Source organism: Electrona antarctica, assembly GCF_951216825.1.
Source record: "Electrona antarctica genome assembly, contig: scaffold_51, whole genome shotgun sequence".
In the NCBI taxonomy this organism is placed as follows: Eukaryota; Metazoa; Chordata; class Actinopteri; order Myctophiformes; family Myctophidae; genus Electrona; species Electrona antarctica.
This window is the reverse complement of record NW_027637067.1, coordinates 819,436-843,671: the sequence shown is the minus strand read 5'-3', so window position 1 is coordinate 843,671 and position 24,236 is coordinate 819,436. Positions and strand designations below refer to the sequence as shown.

Below are 24,236 nucleotides of genomic sequence, written 5' to 3'. Positions count from 1 at the left end.
ACAGAAACAGTGTAAATGCAGGCTCTTTTAAATGGCTTCCAACACAAGAACTAAACATTTTATCAACTCAGTTCATTTTTTTCCTGTAAGCAGACAAGTCAAGCTTTCTCTGAAGGTCTTTCGTTGTCACACATTCACAACAGAGAATTTTCAATAAATCATTCAAAAACGCCATTCTGGCCATAGAGAAGTCTACCTACTATATAGAAATCCTTGAAACGCTCAAAGAGTTAACATTAACCCATAATGTTCCAACATGTATTAACTAACCTTAGCAGCTTCCTCAGCATTAACCCATAACATGCCATGACGACGATAAACGGCAGAGCGAACATCAACACAGAAACGGCTGAGCTGTAGAACAGGAAGTCATCAAACAGTTCTGGACTGGTGGTGTCGTAGCAAACTCTCTCTGTGCCCATGTCCCTGAAAGGGTTAATAATATAATATGTTAACTCCTTTAGCGCCATCTACTGTTAGCATGCACACACCTAAGGAATGCCACCCATAATGTACTGTACATATAACTACAGACATTAATATAGCCAGGTTAGGGTTAGGGTTAGGGTTAGGCTAACCCATGTACAGTACATATATACAGTTATATGTACTGTACATATAACTACAGACATTAATATAGCCGGGTTAGGGTTAGGGTTAGGGTTAGGCTAACCCATGTACAGTACATATATACAGTTATATGTACTGTACATATAACTACAGACATTAATATAGTATAGTCTACCACATAGGATTGTACAATTATATTATATAGCCTACATTTAACAAACAAGCTTGATTGGTTGGTTATACGAGGATGAAAGCAGAAAAAGCACTAAGTATTGTTTACATCAGGTATAAAGACTTGTTTACATCAAGTATAAAGTAATGTTTACATCAGGTATAAAGTATTGTTTACATCAGGTATAAAGACTTGTTTACATCAGGTATAAAGTATTGTTTACATCAGGTATAAAGTATTGTTTACATCAGGTATAAATACTTGTTTACATCAGGTATAAAGTACTGTTTACATCAGGTATAAAGTATTGTTTACATCAGGTATAAAGTATTGTTTACATCAGGTATAAAGTATTGTTTACATCAGGTATAAAGTATTGTTTACATCAGGTATAAAGTATTGTTTACATCAGGTATAAATACTTGTTTACATCAGGTATAAAGACTTGTTTACATCAAGTATAAAGTAATGTTTACATCAGGTATAAAGACTTGTTTACATCAGGTATAAAGTATTGTTTACATCAGGTATAAAGACTTGTTTACATCGGGTGTAAAGACTTGATTACATCAGGTATAAAGACTTGTTTACATCAGGTATAAAGTATTGTTTACATCAGGTATAAAGACTTGTTTACATCAGGTATAAAGTATTGTTTACATTAGGTATAAAGTATTGTTTACATCAGGTATAGAGTATTGTTTACATCAGGTATAAAGTATTGTTTACATCAGGTATAAAATATTGTTTACATCAGGTATAAAGACTTGTTTACATCAGGTATAAAGACTTGTTTACATCAGGTATAAAGACTTGTTTACATCAGGTATAAAGTATTGTTTACATCAGGTTTAAAGACTTGTTTACATCAGGTGTAAAGTATTGTTTACATCAGGTATAAAGTATTGTTTACATCAGGTATAAAGTATTGTTTACATCAGGTATAAAGACTTGTTTACATCAGGTATAAAGACTTGTTTACATCAGGTATAAAGACTTGTTTACATCAGGTATAAAGTATTGTTTACATCAGGTATAAAGACTTGTTTACATAAGGTATAAAGTATTGTTTACATCAGGTATAAAGACTTGTTTACATCAGGTATAAAGACTTGTTTACATCAGGTATAAAGACTTGTTTACATCAGGTATAAAGTATTGTTTACATCAGGTATAAAGACTTGTTTACATCAGGTATAAAGTATTGTTTACATCAGGTATAAAGTATTGTTTACATCAGGTATAAAGTATTGTTTACATCAGGTATAAATACTTGTATACATCAGGTATAAAGTATTGTTTACATCAGGTATAAAGTATTGTTTACATCAGTAGTAATAGTAGTAGTAGTACTAGTAGTAGTAGTAGTGTAGCAGGTATATAAGATATACAAGTGAATGCATTCCACCAAGGATCCCTCACGTGCATTATTTATTGTCACTTTTATTTTGTAATGTTTTGGGAGCTATGTCTTGTTTTATTTTGAAGTCCTCACTCCTTCCTGCTGTGACGTCATCTACCTGCGTTTGCTTCCTCCTCTCTAGGTGCTGCCACACTATCGAAAGAGCCGCGCACGTTCTCGGCTGTAAGCAGCTTCTTTTTCCGGGTTTTTAGACAGCTGGTGGATGGAAATTAAGCTCCACCTCCGCGGAAGACTTGCGCGACGGCCAGTTTCCCGGAAACGCTCTCCTCCGCGCAAGTCTTCCGCGGAGGTGGAGCTTAATTTCCATCCACCAGCTGTCTAAAAACTCAGAATTTAAGCTGCGCAGAGCTTAAGAAGTGCGTGGCTGTCGACCGTTTTGCGCTTAGGTGTGGAAAGGGCTTCTCTCTTGCTAGAAGCCAGCTTGGAGAGAGGTGGGTTGCTTCTCTGCTCTTAGTAGATTTTTGCTTTAAAGTTGTTTTAAGTGTATTTTACCAATGCAAACAGTGAATTATTGTCATAATTCAAGTCTTTATGTTACTATGTATTTGTTTTGCAAAGGTTTAAGTGTTTTGACAAACTTTTTAGTTACGTTTTGGTAGAGTTTGGTTTAACAGTACTTGTGAGGACTCAGCACTCTAACACATGCACACACACACACAGCAGAGACTGCAGCATGCTTGATTGTCAATTTGTCAATTGTGTGTTTTGTTGTTTTATTTCCTTTTATATAAAATACAGTATAGCCGGTGGTGTATTTAATGTATTTAATTTAAGCACATCATAGTAGCCTACATATGTATAACATAGTATAGTATATATGTATAGTTAATATGTATAGTGTCATTATATAGATATGTTCTAGTTACGTTCTTAGCTTACGCATGTTTCTTGATAAATGCATTTTATATATGTGATGTATTCCCATACGTTTGTTCCTGCCTAATGTAAGTCGCTCTGGATTAAGAGCGTCTGCTAAATGCCTAAATTGTAAATTGTAAATTGTAGCAGTAGTAGTAGTAGTAGCAGCAGTAGTAGTAGTAGTAGTAGCAGCAGCAGCAGCAGTAGCTGTAGTAGTAGTAGTAGTAGTAGTAGCAGCAGCAGCAGCAGTAGTAGTAGTAGTAGTAGCAGTAGTAGTAGCAGCAGCAGCAGCAGTAGCTGTAGTAGTAGCAGTAGTAGTAGTAGTAGTAGCAGCAGCAGCAGCAGTAGCTGTAGTAGTAGTAGTAGTAGTAGCAGTAGTACAGTAGTAGTAGTAGCAGCAGCAGTAGTAGCAGTAGTAGTAGTAGTAGTAGCAGCAGCAGCAGTAGTAGTAGTAGCAGCAGTAGCAGCAGCAGTAGCAGCAGCAGTAGTAGCAGTAGTAGCAGCAGCAGCAGCAGCAGTAGTAGTAGTAGCAGCAGTAGCAGCAGCAGTAGCAGCAGCAGTAGTAGCAGTAGTAGTAGCAGCAGCAGTAGTAGTAGAATTAGTAGTAGGCCTAGTATAACAGTAGTAGTTGTATTAGTACAGTAGTATTACTTGGTTCTAGAGAAGTAGAGGACAGGAGCCTGGCCAATCAGAACACAGATCCAGACGGCAGTGGACACCATCTTGGATCGACTGGCGCTGACCCAGCTGAGAGAACGCACGGGATAGCACACACCCAGGAACCTGTATACGCTGATACAGGTCAGGAACAGTATAGAACCTATGATAAAACACATTACAATACACTATAACACACGCCCAGGAACCTGTATATAATACACTATAACACACGCCCAGGAACCTGTATATAATACACTATAACACACGCCCAGGAACCTGTATATAATACACTATAACACACGCCCAGGAACCTGTATATAATACACTATAACACACGCACAGGAACATGTATATAATACACTATAACACACGCCCAGGAACCTGTATATAATATAATACACTATAACACACGCCCAGGAACCTGTATATAATACACTATAACACACGCCCAGGAACCTGTATATAATGTAATACACTATAACACACGCCCAGGAACATGTATATAATACACTATAACACACGCCCAGGAACCTGTATATAATACACTATAACACACGCCCAGGAACCTGTATATAATACACTATAACACACGCCCAGGAACCTGTATATAATACACTATAACACACGCCCAGGAACATGTATATAATACACTATAACACACGCCCAGGAACCTGTATATAATACACTATAACACACGCCCAGGAACCTGTATATAATACACTATAACACACGCCCAGGAACCTGTATATAATATAATACACTATAACACACGCCCAGGAACATGTATATAATACACTATAACACACGCCCAGGAACCTGTATATAATACACTATAACACACGCCCAGGAACCTGTATATAATACACTATAACACACGCCCAGGAACCTGTATATAATACACTATAACACACGCCCAGGAACCTGTATATAATATAATACACTATAACACACGCCCAGGAACCTGTATATAATACACTATAACACACGCCCAGGAACCTGTATATAATATAATACACTATAACACACGCCCAGGAACCTGTATATAATACACTATAACACATTATAATACACTATAACACACGCCCAGGAACCTGTATATAATACACTATAACACACGCCCAGGAACCTGTATATAATACACTATAACACACGCCCAGGAACCTGTATATAATATAATACACTATAACACACGCCCAGGAACATGTATATAATACACTATAACACACGCCCAGGAACCTGTATATAATACACTATAACACACGCCCCGGAACATGTATACGCTGATACAGGTCAGGAACAGTATGGAACCTACGATGAAACGAGTGTATCTATTCTACGTCCGAGCATAGACATGGTAACGCCCCGCCTGCCTCTGATTGGCCTACCAACACTGAGCATAGACATGGTAACGCCCCAAATGCCTCTGATTGGCCTGTCCTCCGAGACGCGAGGTTACTCCGTGGGGGGAAATAATACAAGTACAAGGAATGGCAGCTTGGCACCACAGTAACAGAATGGCAGCTTGGCACCACAGTAACAGAATGGCAGCTTAGCGCCACAGTAACAGAATGGCAGCTTAGCGCCACAGTAACAGAATGGCAGCTTAGCGCCACAGTAACAGAATGGCAGCTTGGCGCCACAGTAACAGAATGGCAGCTTGGCACCACAGTAACAGAATGGCAGCTTGGCACCACAGTAACAGAATGGCAGCTTGGCGCCACAGTAACAGAATGGCAGCTTGGCACCACAGTAACAGAATGGCAGCTTGGCGCCACAGTAACAGAATGTCAGCTTGGCGCCACAGTAACAGAATGGCAGCTTGGCGCCACAGTAACATAATGGCAGCTTGGCGCCACAGTAACAGAATGGCAGCTTGGCACCACAGTAACAGAATGGCAGCTTGGCACCACAGTAACAGAATGGCAGCTTGTTGCCACAGTAACAGAATGGCAGCTTAGCGCCACAGTAACAGAATGGCAGCTTGGCGCCACAGTAACATAATGGCAGCTTGGCGCCACAGTAACAGAATGGCAGCTTGGCACCACAGTAACAGAATGGCAGCTTGGCACCACAGTAACAGAATGGCAGCTTGGCACCACAGTAACAGAATGGCAGCTTGTTGCCACAGTAACAGAATGGCAGCTTGGCACCACAGTAACAGAATGGCAGCTTGGCGCCACAGTAACAGAATGGCAGCTTGGCGCCACAGTAACAGAATGGCAGCTTGTTGCCACAGTAACAGAATGGCAGCTTGTTGCCACAGTAACAGAATGGCAGCTTGTTGCCACAGTAACAGAATGGCAGCTTGGCGCCACAGTAACAGAATGGCGGCTTGGCACCACAGTAACAGAATGGCAGCTTGGCGCCACAGTAACAGAATGGCAGCTTGGCACCACAGTAATAGAATGGCAGCTTGGCGCCACAGTAACAGAATGGCAGCTTGGCACCACAGTAACAGAATGGCAGCTTGGCGCCACAGTAACAGAATGGCAGCTTGGCACCACAGTAACAGAATGGCAGCTTGTTGCCACAGTAACAGAATGGCAGCTTGGCACCACAGTAACAGAATGGCAGCTTGGCGCCACAGTAACAGAATGGCAGCTTGGCGCCACAGTAACCGAATGGCAGCTTGTTGCCACAGTAACAGAATGGCAGCTTGTTGCCACAGTAACAGAATGGCAGCTTGGCGCCACAGTAACAGAATGGCAGCTTGTTGCCACAGTAACAGAATGGCTGCTTGGCGCCACAGTAACAGAATGGCAGCTTGTTGCCACAGTAACAGAATGGCAGCTTGGCGCCACAGTAACAGAATGGCAGCTTGTTGCCACAGTAACAGAATGGCAGCTTGGCGCCACAGTAACAGAATGGCGGCTTGGCACCACAGTAATAGAATGGCAGCTTGGCGCCACAGTAACAGAATGGCAGCTTGGCGCCACAGTAACAGAATGGCAGCTTGGCGCCACAGTAACAGAATGGCAGCTTGGCGCCACAGTAACTTGGACGTTGTTTTTTAGTAGTAGTAGCAAACTCATATTTTTTATGCCGTTTGCTTTGATTGAATGATTGATTGAACACGTATTTGTATGATTTGATTTGGGTGTGTTCTAAATTAAAGTGTTAGTGTTGATTATGGTGTATTATTGTAATTATAGTAAACTAATACTATTTTACTAAAGAACAAGGGAAAAGAGACCTTTTTACAGTACAATAATGTTAAAAGTTTACACTGTACACATGTAAAATAAACGGCACAAACAAGGCCTAAATTAGTTTGCCTCTTCTACAAAACAAAAAAGTTACTGTCGCGCGTGCCAAGCTGTCTTTTATTTATTTATTTGATTCCCAAATTCCCACCACTGAGTAACGGAGTAACCTCGCGGCAGACTATCCAGCATATAGCTATCCACTTCAGACTATCCAGCATATAGCTATCCACTTCATACTGTCCAGCATATAGGTATCCACTTCAGACTATCCAGCATATAGGTATCCACTTCAGACTATCCAGCATATAGCTATCCACTTCAGACTATCCAGCATATAGGTATCCACTTCATACTGTCCAGCATATAGCTATCCACTTCAGACTATCCAGCATATAGGTATCCACTTCAGACTATCCAGCATATAGGTATCCACTTCAGACTGTCCAGCATATAGCTATCCACTTCAGACTATCCAGCATATAGGTATCCACTTCAGACTATCCAGCATATAGGTATCCACTTCAGACTATCCAGCATATAGGTATCCACTTCAGACTATCCAGCATATAGGTATCCACTTCAGACTATCCAGCATATAGCTATCCACTTCAGACTATCCAGCATATAGCTATCCACTTCAGACTATCCAGCATATAGCTATCCACTTCAGACTATCCAGCATATAGCTATCCACTTCATACTGTCCAGCATATAGCTATCCACTTCAGACTATCCAGCATATAGCTATCCACTTCAGACTATCCAGCATATAGCTATCCACTTCAGACTATCCAGCATATAGCTATCCACTTCAGACTATCCAGCATATAGGTATCCACTTCAGACTATCCAGCATATAGCTATCCACTTCAGACTATCCAGCATATAGCTATCCACTTCAGACTATCCAGCATATAGCTATCCACTTCAGACTATCCAGCATATAGCTATCCACTTCAGACAATCCAGCATATAGGTATCCACTTCAGACTATCCAGCATATAGGTATCCACTTCATACTATCCAGCATATAGGTATCCACTTCATACTATCCAGCATATAGGTATCCACTTCAGACTATCCAGCATATAGGTATCCACTTCATACTGTCCAGCATATAGGTATCCACTTCATACTATCCAGCATATAGCTATCCACTTCAGACTATCCAGCATATAGCTATCCACTTCAGACTGTCCAGCATATAGGTATCCACTTCAGACTATCCAGCGTATAGCTATCCACTTCAGACTGTCCAGCATATAGGTATCCACTTCATACTGTCCAGCATATAGGTATCCACTTCAGACAATCCAGCATATAGCTATCCACTTCAGACGATCCAGCATATAGCTATCCACTTCAGACGATCCAGCATATAGCTATCCACTTCAGACGATCCAGCATATAGCTATCCACTTCAGACGATCCAGCATATAGCTATCCACTTCAGACTATCCAGCATATAGGTATCCACTTCAGACTATCCAGCATATAGGTATCCACTTCAGACTATCCAGCATATAGCTATCCACTTCAGACTATCCAGCATATAGCTATCCACTTCGGAGGAAAGTCTGGTAAGGCCGGCAGTGTCGGTAGGCCAATCAGAGGCAGGCGCCCGTCTTGACTGTCCACTGAGGTGGTTATAGCTATGCTGGATAGGCAAACTAATATTGTTTATGTCGTTTGTTTTGATGGAATAATTGATTGAACATGTACGCTGTAATATGATTTGATTTGCGTTACCGTAAAGGCTGGAGTAGAACAGGAAGCGTATCAGTTTACACAGTGGTAGATATATAGATAGATAGACAGACAGACAGACAGACAGACAGACAGACAGACAGACAGACAGACAGACAGACAGACAGACAGACAGACAGACAGATAGATAGATAGATAGATAGATAGATAGATAGATAGATAGATAGGTAGCTTACCGTAAAGGTTGGAGTAGAACAGGAAGCGTATCAGTTTACACAGCGGCTCAGTGAACGGCCAGTCGTTCTCGTCAGCGTAATAATAGATGAGGAACGGCAGCGTGAGGATGTAGAGAGAGTCACAGACAGACAGGTTGAACATGAAGATGGTGGACGGGTTCCATCTCTGTAGGAGAACAATACAACATTATTAATGTACAGTCACAGAGGGTTCCATCTCTGTAGGAGAACAATACAACATTATTAATGTACAGTCACAGACGGTTCCATCTCTGTAGGAGAACAATACAACATTATTAATGTACAGTCACAGACGGTTCCATCTCTGTAGGAGAACAATACAACATTAATAATGTACAGTCACAGACGGTTCCATCTCTGTAGGAGAACAATACAACATTATTAATGTACAGTCACAGACAGACAGGTTGAATATAAATATAGTGGACGGGTTCCATCTCTGTAAATATGTGTCACACACTGAGAGGTTGAAGATAAACACTGTAGAGGGATTCAGGTAAACAATAAAACATGCATTAATAAATACAACATGTATTGATAAACCCACTACACTGACAGGTTACAGGTTAGTGTTAGTGTTAGCGTTAGGGTTAGTGTTATGGTTAGTTACTGGTAATACTTACCTTAGTTCTGAACAGAATAACGTACAGAGCGGTAGCATTCAGTCCCAGACCCACTAGGAACACCAGAGCGTAGCTGACAGGAAGCAGGATGTATTTAAAGTCCTCCTCAAAGTCGCAGTGGTTCAAATCACTCAGGTTGAACTTAGTGCCGTTGTCGTCAGAGGACGGTGGGGAAGCCATAGCGACTAGAGCAATACCTGGGCGATAAAAGATATACCTTTTAAATAGAAAATACAGAACAATTAGCTTTTAAATACAAAATAAAGCCAGCCAGCCAGGGACCCAGTCAGCCAGGGACCCAGTCGGCCAGGGACCCAGTCGGCCAGGGACCCAGTCGGCCAGGGACCCAGTCGGCCAGGGACCCAGCCGGCCAGGGACCCAGCCGGCCAGGGACCCAGTCGGCCAGGGACCCAGTCGGCCAGGGACCCAGTCAGCCAGGGACCCAGTCAGCCAGGGACCCAGCCAGCCAGGGACCCAGTCAGCCAGGGACCCAGTCAGCCAGGGACCCAGTCAGCCAGTTTTTCTCCTCTGGTCAAAAGCTGGCATTTGCGCGATGGCAGTCTCTCAGTCAAATCTGGTAACATATATGGTAGAAATAGATCAACAATACAAATGGCGCAAAATGACCAGAACTACTTAATATTCACCAAAACCAGAGCAGAACTCCCACCAAAATGACCAAAACTACTTAATAATCACCAAAACCAGAGCAGAACTCCCACTAAAATGACCAGAACTACTTAATATTCACCAAAACCAGAGCAGAACTCCCACCATGGGACTCAGACAATCAATTAATACCTTTTCAACAACCACTATATTTATGACAAGTATTTCCTACAGCTTTACGTACAAACATGTGAAGTATTTAAGTATTTGTGTATGTAAAGATAATTTATTTTCTTACTGTGACGTGAAGTGATCCAGTGGAAAGTAAGGCGCTTCTAAAGATAACCCTGACTAAGACTAGCCCTAAGACTAAGACTAGCCCTAAGACTAAGACTAGCCCTAAGACTAAGACTAGCCCTAAGACTAGCCCTAAGACTAGCCCTAAGACTAAGACTAGCCCTAAGACTAAGACTAGCCCTAAGACTAGCCCTAAGACTAACCCTAAGACTAGCCCTAAGACTAAGACTAACCCTAAGACTAACCCTAGCCAGTGGACAGTAAGACGCTTCCCATCCAAATAAATAAATACAAGATAAAAACTATTACAAAGCTTAAAACACTCTGAACGACTCATAGCCGAGAAAATACACTCTCACAAAGGTGTCAGCCATTTGTGTGTGTGTGTGTGTGTGTGTGTGTGTGTGTGTGTGTGTGTGTGTGTGTGTGTGTGTGTGTGTGTGTGTGTGTGTGTGTGCGCGCGTGCGTGCGTGCGTGTGCGCCTGCAGAGGAGAGGTGTTTAATATCTTACCAGGTGCAGAAACTGTGAACATTAATGATTACAGGTTTAACCTTTAAAACAAACAGTGACTCTGAAGCACAATGACTTCTATGTTAGGGTTAGCGCTAACCCGGAGACAACCAGGGGCGACTGTGGCTCAGGAGGTAGAGCAGGTCGTCCAATGATCCATGGGTCGGCGGTTCGAATAACGGCTCCTCCTGTCTACATGTCGAAGTGTCCTTGGGCAAGACACTGAACTGAGAGAATAGTACTGCCGTAGCAGACAACCCGCAGCACTCCAGGTTCAAACAAAATCCTTCTAGGTGCAAGGCTCGAGGATATAAGTAGAGATGAAGAATGCCAGCACTCATTGTATGTCCTTTTACATGATTTTATTTACCTCTGAGACTGAAAAACGGACGCGTTTCGGCCTGTATGGCCTTCCTCAGCGTTTGTGACAAGATAACAGGAAGTGTGGTATTTATGCATGGGTATGAGATACAATCAACAGTAATTGAACACAGGTGTCAACCGTTATCATCTTACACAGTATCAATAAGAAGTCTCTGTTTATGGTACCAAGACAGGATAAATATCATGTAAGCACAATAGAATAAATAGTAACATAAGAATACATCACAATGAGCTATCATAATGAATGTGGGGCCGGCCCCTAAAGTGCCTGGAAAGCTAATGGACTGAACAGACAATGATATATTTTAAACCCATTAGAAATATATATATAAAGACAATAGATAAATAGAAAATATTAATAGAAAACCTTAAATATGAATAAGGAGGAAGACCTTTGGAATCCAGATCACTCATCTCAGTTCTCATTATAGAACTTATAAACCCTAAGGTAATTGGAATTTGAAAATGTCCAATTGTGTACGCCAATGTGGCCGACTAAGGCTAAACTCTAAAGGAAGCAGCCCAATAAAAGCTCCTCATTGAGAGTGTATGAATCCAATAGGCCTCCCTCTGGAGTAACGCTCTGTCCCTATCACCCCCTCTTTTTAAGGGGTTCACGACTTCAATCCATGCAATTTGTTTTGCATGAAATCCTACCTTTAACTGCATATTTTTTCCCCGAATGTGGGTGTAAAAATGACTCACTTTTAATCATTGCATTACAGTGTATACAATTGCGACAGGGAAAATTACCAGAGGGAAGCGTTGACAAGAAATGTTTCGGTGGGCTGTATAGATCTGCTCTAACTAATGTGTCCCTCAAATTCTTAGCCCTCTTGTGGGCAAACAGGTTTGTCTCTAAACACATGGCCTATTCTGGGATCACTGGACAGGATGTGCCAGTGTTTTTCTATACTTTGTCTAATGTCTCTTGAGAGTGGCGAAAAGGTGGTTGCACAGACAATCCTCATCCACATCCTCCTGGTTGAGAAGAACACATCCTCCTGGGTGAAGAACACATCCTCCTGGGTGAAGAACACATCCTCCTGGGTGAAGAACACATCCTCCTGGGGGAAGAACACATCCTCCTGGGTGAAGAACACATCCTCCTGGGTGAAGAACACATCCTCCTGGGGGAAGAACACATCCTCCTGGGTGAAGAACACATCCTCCTGGGTGAAGAACACATCCTCCTGGTTGAGAAGAACACATCCTCCTGGGTGAAGAACACATCCTCCTGGGTGAAGAACACATCCTCCTGGTTGAGAAGAACACATCCTCCTGGGTGAAGAACACATCCTCCTGGGTGAAGAACACATCCTCCTGGTTGAGAAGAACACATCCTCCTGGGTGAAGAACACATCCTCCTGGTTGAGAAGAACACATCCTCCTGGGTGAACAACACATCCTCCTGGGTGAAGAACACATCCTCCTGTGTGAAGAACACATCCTCCTGGTTGAGAAGAACACATCCTCCTGGGTGAAGAACACATCCTCCTGGGTGAAGAACACATCCTCCTGGGTGAAGAACACATCCTCCTGGTTGAGAAGAACACATACTCCTGTTTGAGAAGAACACATCCTCCTGGTTGAGGAGAACACATCCTCCTGGTTGAGAAGAACACATCCTCCTGGGGGAAGAACACATCCTCCTGGGTAAAGAACACATCCTCCTGGGTGAAGAACACATCCTCCTGGGGGAAGAACACATCCTCCTGGGTGAAGAACACATCCTCCTGGGTGAAGAACACATCCTCCTGGTTGAGAAGAACACATCCTCCTGGGTGAAGAACACATCCTCCTGGGGGAAGAACACATCCTCCTGGTTGAGAAGAACACATCCTCCTGGGTGAAGAACACATCCTCCTGGGTGAAGAACACATCATCCTGGGTGAAGAACACATCCTCCTGGTTGAGAAGAACACATCCTCCTGGGTGAAGAACACATCCTCCTGGTTGAGAAGAACACATCCTCCTGGGTGAAGAACACATCCTCCTGTGTGAAGAACACATCCTCCTGGTTGAGAAGAACACATCCTCCTGGGTGAAGAACACATCCTCCTGGGTGAAGAACGTATGGTTACACGGTAACCTTTGTTCTCTGAGTGAAGAGACCATCTCTCCACCCAACATATTTCATATGTAAGGGGAATGTCCCCACTTCACTTGTGACGTGGATATCTCTTTAAGACACACCAGTTGTACTGGCACGCACGGGTATATAAGGCCCAGGTGTGCGTGATTACACTGGTTTATTTGATCGACACCGCTTCTGAGCGACATCTTGGTGGAGAGATGGTCTCTTCACTCAGAGAACAAAGGTTACCGTGTAACCATACGTTCTCTATCGTATCGAGACCATCTCTCCACCCAACATATTTCATATGTAAGGGGAACTCTGTAAGACACCTCGCGAGGAAGCGAGACAGTACCAGAACCCCAGTGCCAACACCAGTGGCTCCGACCCGGCACATACTGAATTTAAAATATTTACAAGTATGTTCAATTTTAAAATATTTACAGTTATGTTCAATTTAAAATATTTACAGTTATGTTTAATTTAAAATATTTACAATTATGTTCAATTTAAAATATTTACAATATTTACAACCCCTGGAGCAGCCGGACGGCCAGACGCCATCCGCTGCTGAATGCTCGGGCGCCAGACGCTACCCAGAGCCTGGCCCCGCAAGACGCTAAGGCCATGAAACACAGGGGTGAAGGGCCGCTCAAGCCAACCCGCCAGGCGCAAGGTTGATTTGACTGGTGAAGGTGACACCTACCGCCAAGCCGTGTGCAGGACCGACTCCCCAAAGGGAGCGAGTGCCGCTACGTTCAGCCGGTAGAACCGGGTAAATGTTGACGGATTTGACCATGTGGCCGCTGTGCAGATGTCTGATAGAGACGCACCATTCCACAGCGCCCAAGAGGTCGCCATCCCACGGGTGGAGTGTGCCCGCACTCCAGGCGGCACCGGCACTCCTGCCTGCTCGTGTGCTCGCTGGATCACTTCTGTGATCCAATGGGACAGCCTAGCCTTGGATAGTGGTCTTCCCAAGCACTCTTGTTTGAAACACACAAAGAGCTGGTCCGTTTCTCTAAGGGCATGTGTGGCCCTGATGTATGTTTCTAACGCCCTAACTGGGCAGAGTGGGGACCGACTCTGTACTCCGTCCGTCCGTGACTCAAAGAGGGGACAGAGCTCAATCCTTTGATTGAGCTGCGCCTCTGAAAGTATTTTGGGGAGAAAGGCCGGGTTGGGGCGTAGCACTACTCCCCCCTCGTCCGGCCTGAACCGGCAGAGCTCTGCATGGACCGATAGGGCTTGCAGCTCCCCAATTCTTCTTGCCGAAGTGACTGCCAGCAGGAATGCTGTCTTGAGTGACAGCCATTTCAAGTCTGTTGACTCCAGGGGCTCGAAGGGGGCTCGTTTCAGGGCCTCCAGAACCAAGCCCAGGTCCCAGGGTGGAACAGTTGGGGTCCTAACTCGAGCTCTGAGCCTCCTAGCGCCCTTTAGGAAGAGAGAGATAAGGCTGCAGCATTCTGCCGAAAGCCTGCACTCCCCAACGCGGGCGGCCTTGATGGCAGCCACCATACCCCTAAGGGTCGAGAAAGCCTTCCCCTCGTCCAGTCGGTCCTGCAGAAAAGGCAGGATCGTCTGATGCCCACAGTGTAGTGGGTCTGCCTCGTTCTTCTCACACCACAACTCGAACATCCTCCACCTGTACGAGTATGCAGCCCTGGTTGATGGTGCCCTTGCTCCCTGCAGAGTCCGCACCACTGTGTGCGGCAAGCCCATTGCTAGGAAGCCGGCCCTCTCAGGGGCCAGGCCCAAAGCCGAAGTCCTTGGGGGAAGGGGTGGAACAGAGTCCCCTGAGCTTGTGAGAGCAGATCCCTCCGGGTTGGGAGCTCCCACGGTTTCCCGCAGACCAGTGACGGGATGTCTGAGAACCAGACCATGTGAGGCCAGTGTGGGGCTATCAGGACCATCTGAACTTCCTCCTCCCGCACTCTCTGTAGGAGGGGAGGGAGGAGGCCGAAGGGGGGAAAAGCATATAGTAGGCCTTGGGGCCATCTCTGGGCCAAGGCGTCCGTGCCGAGGGGAGGGCTGTCCCTTCCTATGGAGGAGAACAGGGTGCAGTGAGTCGATTCTCTGGATGCGAACAGGTCTGCTACTGGTGCCCCAAAGCGGCACCCGATCTCTGCCACCACCTCTGGGTGGAGTCTCCACTCCCCCGGGCTCGGGCCGTCTCTGGACAGGCAATCCGCTGCCTGATTGTCCAGTCCCGGCACCTGTATTGCTCTGAGGGACAGCAGGCGAGGGAATGCCCACTCCCACAGGTTGTGTGCAAGTCTGCAGAGACGAGGGGAGCCGAGGCCTCCCTGCCTGTTGATATAAGCTGCTGCTACCACGCTGTCTGTCCTCAGCAGCACGTGGTGGCCTTGTAGGTGATGCAGGAACCCCTGTAGAGCGAGTTGGGCTGCTTTCAGCTCCAGGCCGTTGATGTGCTGGGAAGTCCACTGACCGCTCCAGCGGCCCCCGATTCCTGCGCCCTGGTGCACCGCCCCCCAGCCGCCCAGGGACGCGTCTGCTGACACTAGCAGGCGCCGCGTCGCTGGGCCCAGCCTGCTCCCTCTGGCCAGATTGCCTGGGCATTTCCACCAGCGAAGTGCTGACTGCAGCCTGCGGGTGACTTGCACCTTGGCCTGCAGCTGTCGCTGTGGATGCAGCCCCAGGCCGAGGAGGTACCTCTGTGCCGGGCGCATATAGAGGAGGGCCAAAGGAACTATTTGGACTGCCGCTGCCATCAGTCCCAAGAGTCGCAGGCACATTCTCCAGGTGACTCTGGCTCCTGGGGAGAAGAGGGAGAGACAGGCCATGAGAGCCTGCTGTCGCCCCTCCGTCAGGGACACAGTGGCGAGTCTGGAGTCCACAACCATGCCGAGGAACTGCACAGCCTGGCATGGCTCTAACCTGCTCTTCTCGTGATTGAGACGTAGCCCTAGACCCTGAATGTGCTCCAGGAGTCGGGTTACGTGGCGGTGGCATATCTCCTGTGACTTGGCGCAAACAAGCCAATCGTCGAGATAATTCAGAACTCTGAGTCCTTCTCGCCGGAGAGGCCCCAGGACTGCGTCCATGCACCTCGTAAAGGTGCGCGGGGCTAGCGAGATCCCGAAGGGGAGGACGCAGAATTCGTATGTCTTGTCTTCGAAGTTGAATCTCAGGAAGCGCCAGTGCCCGTGCCATATGGGGATTTGAAAATAGGCGTCCTTGAGGTCTATTGTGGCGAACCAGTCGCCTGCCCGGATCGCCTGCTTCACTCTGGGAATTGTCAGCATCTTGAACCTCAGAGGTCGAAGAAACTGGTTCAGGCCCCTGAGGTCCAGTATTGATCTGAGGTTCCCATCCTTCTTGGGGGTGAGAAAATAGCGGGAGTAGAACCCGGCCCGCTGATCCTCTGGCTCTACCTCCCTGATCGCTCTCTTTGCCAGGAGGGTAGAGACCTCCGCCCGTAGTACCCCCATGTGATGGGGGTCGAACACAGATGTGACCATCCCCGATCTCGTGAGGGGGGGAGTCCGGGCAAACTGAAGCCGGTAGCCCCGGGTCATGGTGGAGACCACCCAGGGGTCCGCGGCAAGAGCTACCCAGGCTCTGTGACGGGCTGCAGGGACCAGGTGGTGAGCCGGGTCCCGGCTGGCGTCAGGAAGAAGGCGGTGGCCGTCGGGGGGCTCGGCCCCGACCTCCGCCACCGCGCCGACCACCGCGCTTTCTATTAGTCGTCCAGAAAGGTTCTCAAGTCCTCAGCGGGTCGCTGATGGCCCTTAGCCTGTGCTGTGCTACTAGCGGCTGCTGGTGGCCTATACACACCCCTGCGGAGGCCGTAGGCACGAGATGCCTCCTGTGCACATTTACGTGCTTCCTGAGCTTGCTGCAGCCGGTCGCTGGCCGTTTGGCCAAACAGGGACAATGGCTCGATGGGCAGCTTCCTCAGACACTCTCGGTCCTCCTTCGGCAGTTTCCCAGACTGGGATAGCAGTAGATGGCGCCTTACTTGCCAGAAGACTGCCATGGCTTTGCCCGCTGCCACCCCCTGTTCTCTGAACAGTTTGGGGAGTATGTTGGCGAGATGCCTCAGCTCTACCAGATGGTCTGGGCTAATCTCGTTGCCTATGTCACGCATGAGCTTGCGCTGATATAGCGACAAGATGGCCCCTGTGTTGGCTAATTTCGCCTGGGCAGCCATGGCCCTATGCATCCTAGTCAGTAAATTGTCCATTATTTTACAGTTTCGGCTGGGGGTACCTGCTACGCCCAGCACAGAATTGGAGGGCAGGATTAAAGCGGCCAAGGCCCCGTCCACATTGGGCAGCTGCTCGCCACAGCCGATGTTCTCCGGACTCTGGGTGGTAGAGAGCAGTTTGCCCACCCCGGTGAGGCGGAGGGGCATGTTGGGATCCTTCCACTGTCCCTGAACCAACTTCTCAAAGTCATCGAGGATAGGTACTGAGAAGGGGGCCCTTGTAGTCTCCCCCTCATCATCAAAGAGGGAGGGGACAGGGGCTGTCCCACCCGGTTTGGCAACGACCCCCAGGGCCTTCGATGCCCTTTCTACCAGCCCCATAATGATCATGGCAGGGCGCTCACTGCTCTCTTCCTCCCCTGGCTCGGCCTGTAGCTGAGCGGAGGCCAGGGGCTCCTCCTCCTGAAATTCCTCGACGTCGACCTCTAGGTCGTCATCGTCGTAGTTATTTTCGTCGTCTTCAGGCCAGTCTTCAACTAGCTGAGTGGTGAAGCTTAAAGGGGCGGAGCTCGGCCCCCCCAGCCCTTCCCCTCCTCTATATATATATATCTACACGTATATATACACATATGTATATATATATATATATATGTGTCTACACAGCGTAGCTGTGTTTTCCACCGTATGGGGGGGGGGGGGGGGGGGGGGGCTTCAGTGCAGTAGGAACGGCTACCCTGGGCTCCGTGACGTCACCCGGGATTCCCTGCGCGTCACTGCTATTTGTCCACACTGCTGTGTGGAGTTTGTTTTGGGAAATTTCGGAGGATATGCTTGCTCCGTGGCTTCCACCGTCCGCACGGGTTCCACCACGTAGTCTACGCCGGAGTGCGTGAACGGTTTTATGGCCGCAATACACTCAAGCGAGCTCTCTCTCACGAGGCGAGCAAAGTAACAGCGCTACAGACGCGGAAGTCGCCCCGGCGACAATACGACTGTGTTGCGCTGTGTTCAATGCTGGCCTGGCAGGACTGTTGTTTCGCTGCCCACCGCAGGTCAACTCCAGCCCACGGAATATGCCCCACGGATGCGTGAATTGACGCTACGCCAACAATACACCCGTATAGAGCTCTATTCCGCTGCCTTTAGCAAGGGTTACCGAGCCGCTTGTCCTGCTGTGTCCCTCCCCGGAGGTCGACAGACAGGCTCTACACCACAGGACGCGTGAGTTAACGCCACGTCAACAATACGCCTGTAATGGTGGGGTTTTTTTTGGCTGGTTACCCTGTCAGATTACAAACGAGTTGAATTGAATGAGACAACCCCGAGAGGGGCGAATGTCACGCCGGCTCTCTATCCGCAACCTGCGGCGGGTCTATCCGGTCTCTATTCCAACCCGTATTAATTTAAATTAAGTATTTTTAAAGAAAAGAAAACAGAAACCAATAATTCAGAAGAATCTGCTGTATGTAGCTGTTAGCTTCTCTGCTGTCGAGACGCCACGTCTGTCTGGTGACTAGTGGAGATCAATAAATCAGTGTAATCACGCACACCTGGGCCTTATATACCCGTGCGTGCCAGTACAACTGGTGTGTCTTAAAGAGATATCCACGTCACAAGTGAAGTGGGGACATTCCCCTTACATATGAAATATGTTGGGTGGAGAGATGGTCTCTGATACGATAGAGAACACATCCTCCTGGGTGAAGAACACATCCTCCTGGGTGAAGAAGACATCCTCCTGGTTGAGAAGAACACATCCTCCTGGTTGAGAAGAACACATCCTCCTGGGTGAAGAACACATCCTCCTGGGTGAAGAACACATCCTCCTGGGTGAAGAACACATCCTCCTGGGTGAAGAACACATCCTCCTGGTTGAGAAGAACACATCCCCCTGGTTGAGAAGAACACATCCTCCTGGGTGAAGAACACATCCTCCTGGGTGAAGAACACATCCTCCTGGGTGAAGAACACATCCTCCTGGTTGAGAAGAACACATCCTCCTGGGTGAAGAACACATCCTCCTGGGTGAAGAACACATCATCCTGGGTGAAGAACACATCCTCCTGGGTGAAGAACACATCCTCCTGGGTGAAGAACACATCCTCCTGGTTGAGAAAAACACATCCTCCTGTTTGAGAAGAACACATCCTCCTGGTTGAGGAGAACACATCCTCCTGGTTGAGAAGAACACATCCTCCTGGGTGAAGAACACATCATCCTGGGTGAAGAACACATCCTCCTGGGTGAAGAACACATCCTCCTGGGTGAAGAACACATCCTCCTGGGTGAAGAACACATCCTCCTGGTTGAGAAGAACACATCCTCCTGGGTGAAGAACACATCCTCCTGGGTGAAGAACACATCCTCCTGGGTGAAGAACACATCATCATGGGTGAAGAACACATCCTCCTGGTTGAGAAGAACACATCCTCCTGGGTGAAGAACACATCCTCCTGGGTGAAGAACACATCCTCCTGGGGGAAGAACACATCCTCCTGGGTGAAGAACACATCCTCCTGGGTGAAGAACACATCCTCCTGGGTGAAGAACACATCCTCCTGGGGGAAGAACACATCCTCCTGGGTGAAGAACACATCCTCCTGGTTGAGAAGAACACATCCTCCTGGGTGAAGAACACATCCTCCTGGGTGAAGAACACATCCTCCTGGGTGAAGAACACATCCTCCTGGGTGAAGAACACTTCCTCCTGGTTGAGAAGAACACATCCTCCTGGGTGAGAAGAACACATCCTCCTGGGTGAAGAACACATCCTCCTGGTTGAGAAGAACACATCCTCCTGGTTGAGAAGAACACATCCTCCTTGGTGAAGAACACATCCTCCTGGGTGAAGAACACATCCTCCTGGGTGAAGAACACATCCTCCTGGGTGAAGAACACTTCCTCCTGGTTGAGAAGAACACATCCTCCTGGGTGAGAAGAACACATCCTCCTGGGTGAAGAACACATCCTCCTGGTTGAGAAGAACACATCCTCCTGGGTGAAGAACACATCCTCCTGGGTGAAGAACACATCCTCCTGGGTGAAGAACACATCCTCCTGGGTGAAGAACACATCCTCCTGGTTGAGAAGAACACATCCTCCTGGGTGAAGAACACATCCTCCTGGGTGAAGAACACATCCTCCTGGGTGAAGAACACATCCTCCTGGGTGAAGAACACATCCTCCTGGTTGAGAAGAACACATCCTCCTGGTTGAGAAGAACACATCCTCCTGGGTGAAGAACACATCCTCCTGGGTGAAGAACACATCCTGGGTGAAGAACACATCCTCCTGGGTGAAGAACACATCCTCCTGGGTGAAGAACACATCCTCCTGGGTGAAGAACACATCCTCCTGTGTGAAGAACACATCCTCCTGGGTGAGAAGAACACATCCTCCTGGGTGAGAAGAACACATCCTCCTGGGTGAAGAACACATCCGCACGCACGCACGCACGGACGCACGGACGCGCACACACGCACGCACGCACGCACGCACGCACACACGCACGCACGCACGCACGCACACACGCACGCACGCACGCACGCACGCACGCACGCACGCACGGACACACGCACGCACGCACGCACGCACACACGCACACATGCACGCATGGACAGACGGACGGAGTGCAAAACATACTCTCTCCCCATGTCTTCAGCCTGGTGGAGACAATAAAACATACTCTCTCCCCATGTCTTCAGCCTGGTGGAGACAATAAAACATACTCTCTCCCCATGTCTTCAGCCTGGTGGAGACAATAAAACATACTCTCTCCCCATGTCTTCATCCTGGTGGAGACAATAAAACATACTCTCTCCCCATGCCTTCAGCCTGGTGGAGACAATAAAACATACTCTCTCCCCATGTCTTCAGCCTGGTGGAGACAATAAAACATACTCTCTCCCCATGTCTTCAGCCTGGTGGAGACAATAAAACATACTCTCTCCCCATGCCTTCAGCCTGGTGGAGAAAATAAAACATACTCTCTCCCCATGTCTTCAGCCTGGTGGAGACAATACAACATACTCTCTCCCAATGTCTTCAGCCTGGTGGAGACAATAAAACATACTCTCTCCCCATGTCTTCAGCCTGGTGGAGACAATAAAACATACTCTCTCCCCATGTCTTCATGGTGGAGACAATAAAACATACTCTCTCCCTATTTCTTCAGCCTGGTGGAGACAATAAAACATACTCTCTCCCCATGTCTTCAGCCTGGTGGAGACAATAAAACATACTCTCTCCCCATGTCTTCAGCCTGGTGGAGACAATAAAACATACTCTCTCCCAATGTCTTCAGCCTGGTGGAGACAATAAAACATACTCTCTCCCCATGTCTTCAGCCTGGTGGAGACAATAAAACATACTCTCTCCCAATGTCTTCAGCCTGGTGGAGACAATAAAACATACTCTCTCCCCATGTCTTCAGCCTGGTGGAGACAATAAAACATACTCTCTCCCCATGTCTTCAGCCTGGTGGAGACAATAAAACATACTCTCTCCCCATGCCTTCATCCGGGTGGAGACAATAAAACATACTCTCTCCCCATGCCTTCATCCTGGTGGAGAAAATAAAACATACTCTCTCCCCATGCCTTCATGGTGGAGACAATAAAACATACTCTCTCCCCACGCCTTCAGCCTGGTGGAGACAATAAAACATACTCTCTCCCCATGCCTTCAGCCTGGTGGAGACAATAAAACATACTCTCTCCCCATGGCTTCAGCCTGGTGGAGACAATAAAACATACTCTCTCCCCATGGCTTCAGCCTGGTGGAGACAATAAAACATACTCTCTCCCCATGTCTTCAGCCTGGTGGAGACAATAAAACATACTCTCTCCCCATGTCTTCAGCCTGGTGGAGACAATAAAACATACTCTCTCCCCATGCCTTCATCCTGGTGGAGACAATAAAACATACTCTCTCCCCATGCCTTCATGGTGGAGACAATAAAACATACTCTCTCCCCATGCCTTCATGGTGGAGACAATAAAACATACTCTCTTCCCATGCCTTCAGCCTGGTGGAGACTGTTAAGGCAATCTGTGGGACACATGCTCAGGAAGACATAATAATGAGGCAACACAAGGATTCATAGTTTGGAAGTATTAGGATTTACTCGAGTAAGGAGTCAAGAACTTACACGACCAATGTTCAATGCAATGGAAAACCCCAGTCTGACTCAAAAAGCTAACATAGGGTCACAGTCTTTATAGTTTCACTCCCACAAGAGACAACCCCCAACATAGCCCTAAGGAATTTGGGACAGTAACAAAGTAACCAAACAACACCACAGGGGTGTCACAGATAAGATAACATCAGAGTGCAATAAAGGGGTATTATTATATGTTTGTAGTCTAAATTTCTATGACATTACCCCACTTTTAAACATTTAAAAACCCCAAACACCACTTATCAGTACATCGCAGATGTAGGCAAAAAAACCTGGAACCCAATGGGTTAGACAAACAGGGAAAATTCCTACATGGCCCTCATCTATAGAGCGACCGCACACAAGGCCTACGATACACAGTGGTACAATAGTTTCACAACAACAAACAAAACAAGGCAAAGCCAAATTAAACATACAGCAAAATGTTGTAGCCCTCAGACCAAAAAAACATCTCAGCACCAGAAAATGTCCGTTCAGAACTGTCCACTTGCACACTCGATAGTGTACTGCAGGTGCCATGTGGTCAACACCGCACAGAGCAATCCAAACCGGAAGTAGCTCTTTCACAGAGCTCAAAGCACCAATGTGCATTACATCCACAAGCTCAAGACATGTCGTGAGCTTGCAGATCGGCCATTTGACAGAACTGCACACGTCACAGCCTTCCAAAAGACCAGAAATTGTCCTCCGTCTCTCATGGCATGCACATGAAAGGCAAAACTTCCGTTTCCCTCTTTTAAATAGGCCATCAAAAAATGCCTATCGTGATCACAACCAAATTTCATCACTAATACCTTAAAACCCCGAATAAAAGCAATACCCCATTTTCTGAACATCCAAACAGACACCCATATACTCACTTGCGCGCGTCGTCGGCCCAGCCCGAAAGAATGAACTTACTCACCAAGCCGACGACCGCCAAGTCCAGCATACAGCACACCGTCTCGGTGGAAACCTCCAAAATGTTATGGCAATCTGTGGGACACATGCTCAGGAAGACATAATAATGAGGCAACACAAGGATTCATAGTTTGGAAGTATTAGGATTTACTCGAGTAAGGAGTCAAGAACTTACACGACCAATGTTCAATGCAATGGAAAACCCCAGTCTGACTCAAAAAGCTAACATAGGGTCACAGTCTTTATAGTTTCACTCCCACCAGAGACAACCCCCAACATAGCCCTAAGGAATTTGGGACAGTAACAAAGTAACCAAACAACACCACAGGGGTGTCACAGATAAGATAACATCAGAGTGCAATAAAGGGGTATTATTATATGTTTGTAGTCTAAATTTCTATGACAAGACAATAAAACATACTCTCTCCCCATGCCTTCAGCCTGGTGGAGACAATAAAACATACTCTCTCCCCATGTCTTCATGGTGGAGACAATAAAACATACTCTCTCCCCATGTCTTCACCCTGGTGGAGACAATAAAACATACTCTCTCCCCATGTCTTCAGCCTGGTGGAGACAATAAAACATACTCTCTCCCCATGTCTTCAGCCTGGTGGAGACAATAAAACATA

General features: G+C 46.9%; 1 protein-coding gene across 1 annotated transcript in view; it reads right to left on the bottom strand.

Moving 5' to 3' along the window:
- Positions 1 to 9,656, bottom strand: part of p2ry2.1 (purinergic receptor P2Y2, tandem duplicate 1) — a gene marked incomplete at both ends in the record, with an annotated part of 32,754 nt that extends 23,098 nt beyond the window's left edge. The window contains 4 exons of the mRNA XM_079532023.1: positions 271 to 426; positions 3,675 to 3,843; positions 8,833 to 8,998; positions 9,477 to 9,656. Of these exons, the coding sequence (XP_079388149.1) occupies positions 271 to 426; positions 3,675 to 3,843; positions 8,833 to 8,998; positions 9,477 to 9,656 (671 nt within the window). The remainder of the gene's footprint in view (positions 1 to 270; positions 427 to 3,674; positions 3,844 to 8,832; positions 8,999 to 9,476) is intronic.
- Positions 9,657 to 24,236: the final 14,580 nt, after the last annotated feature.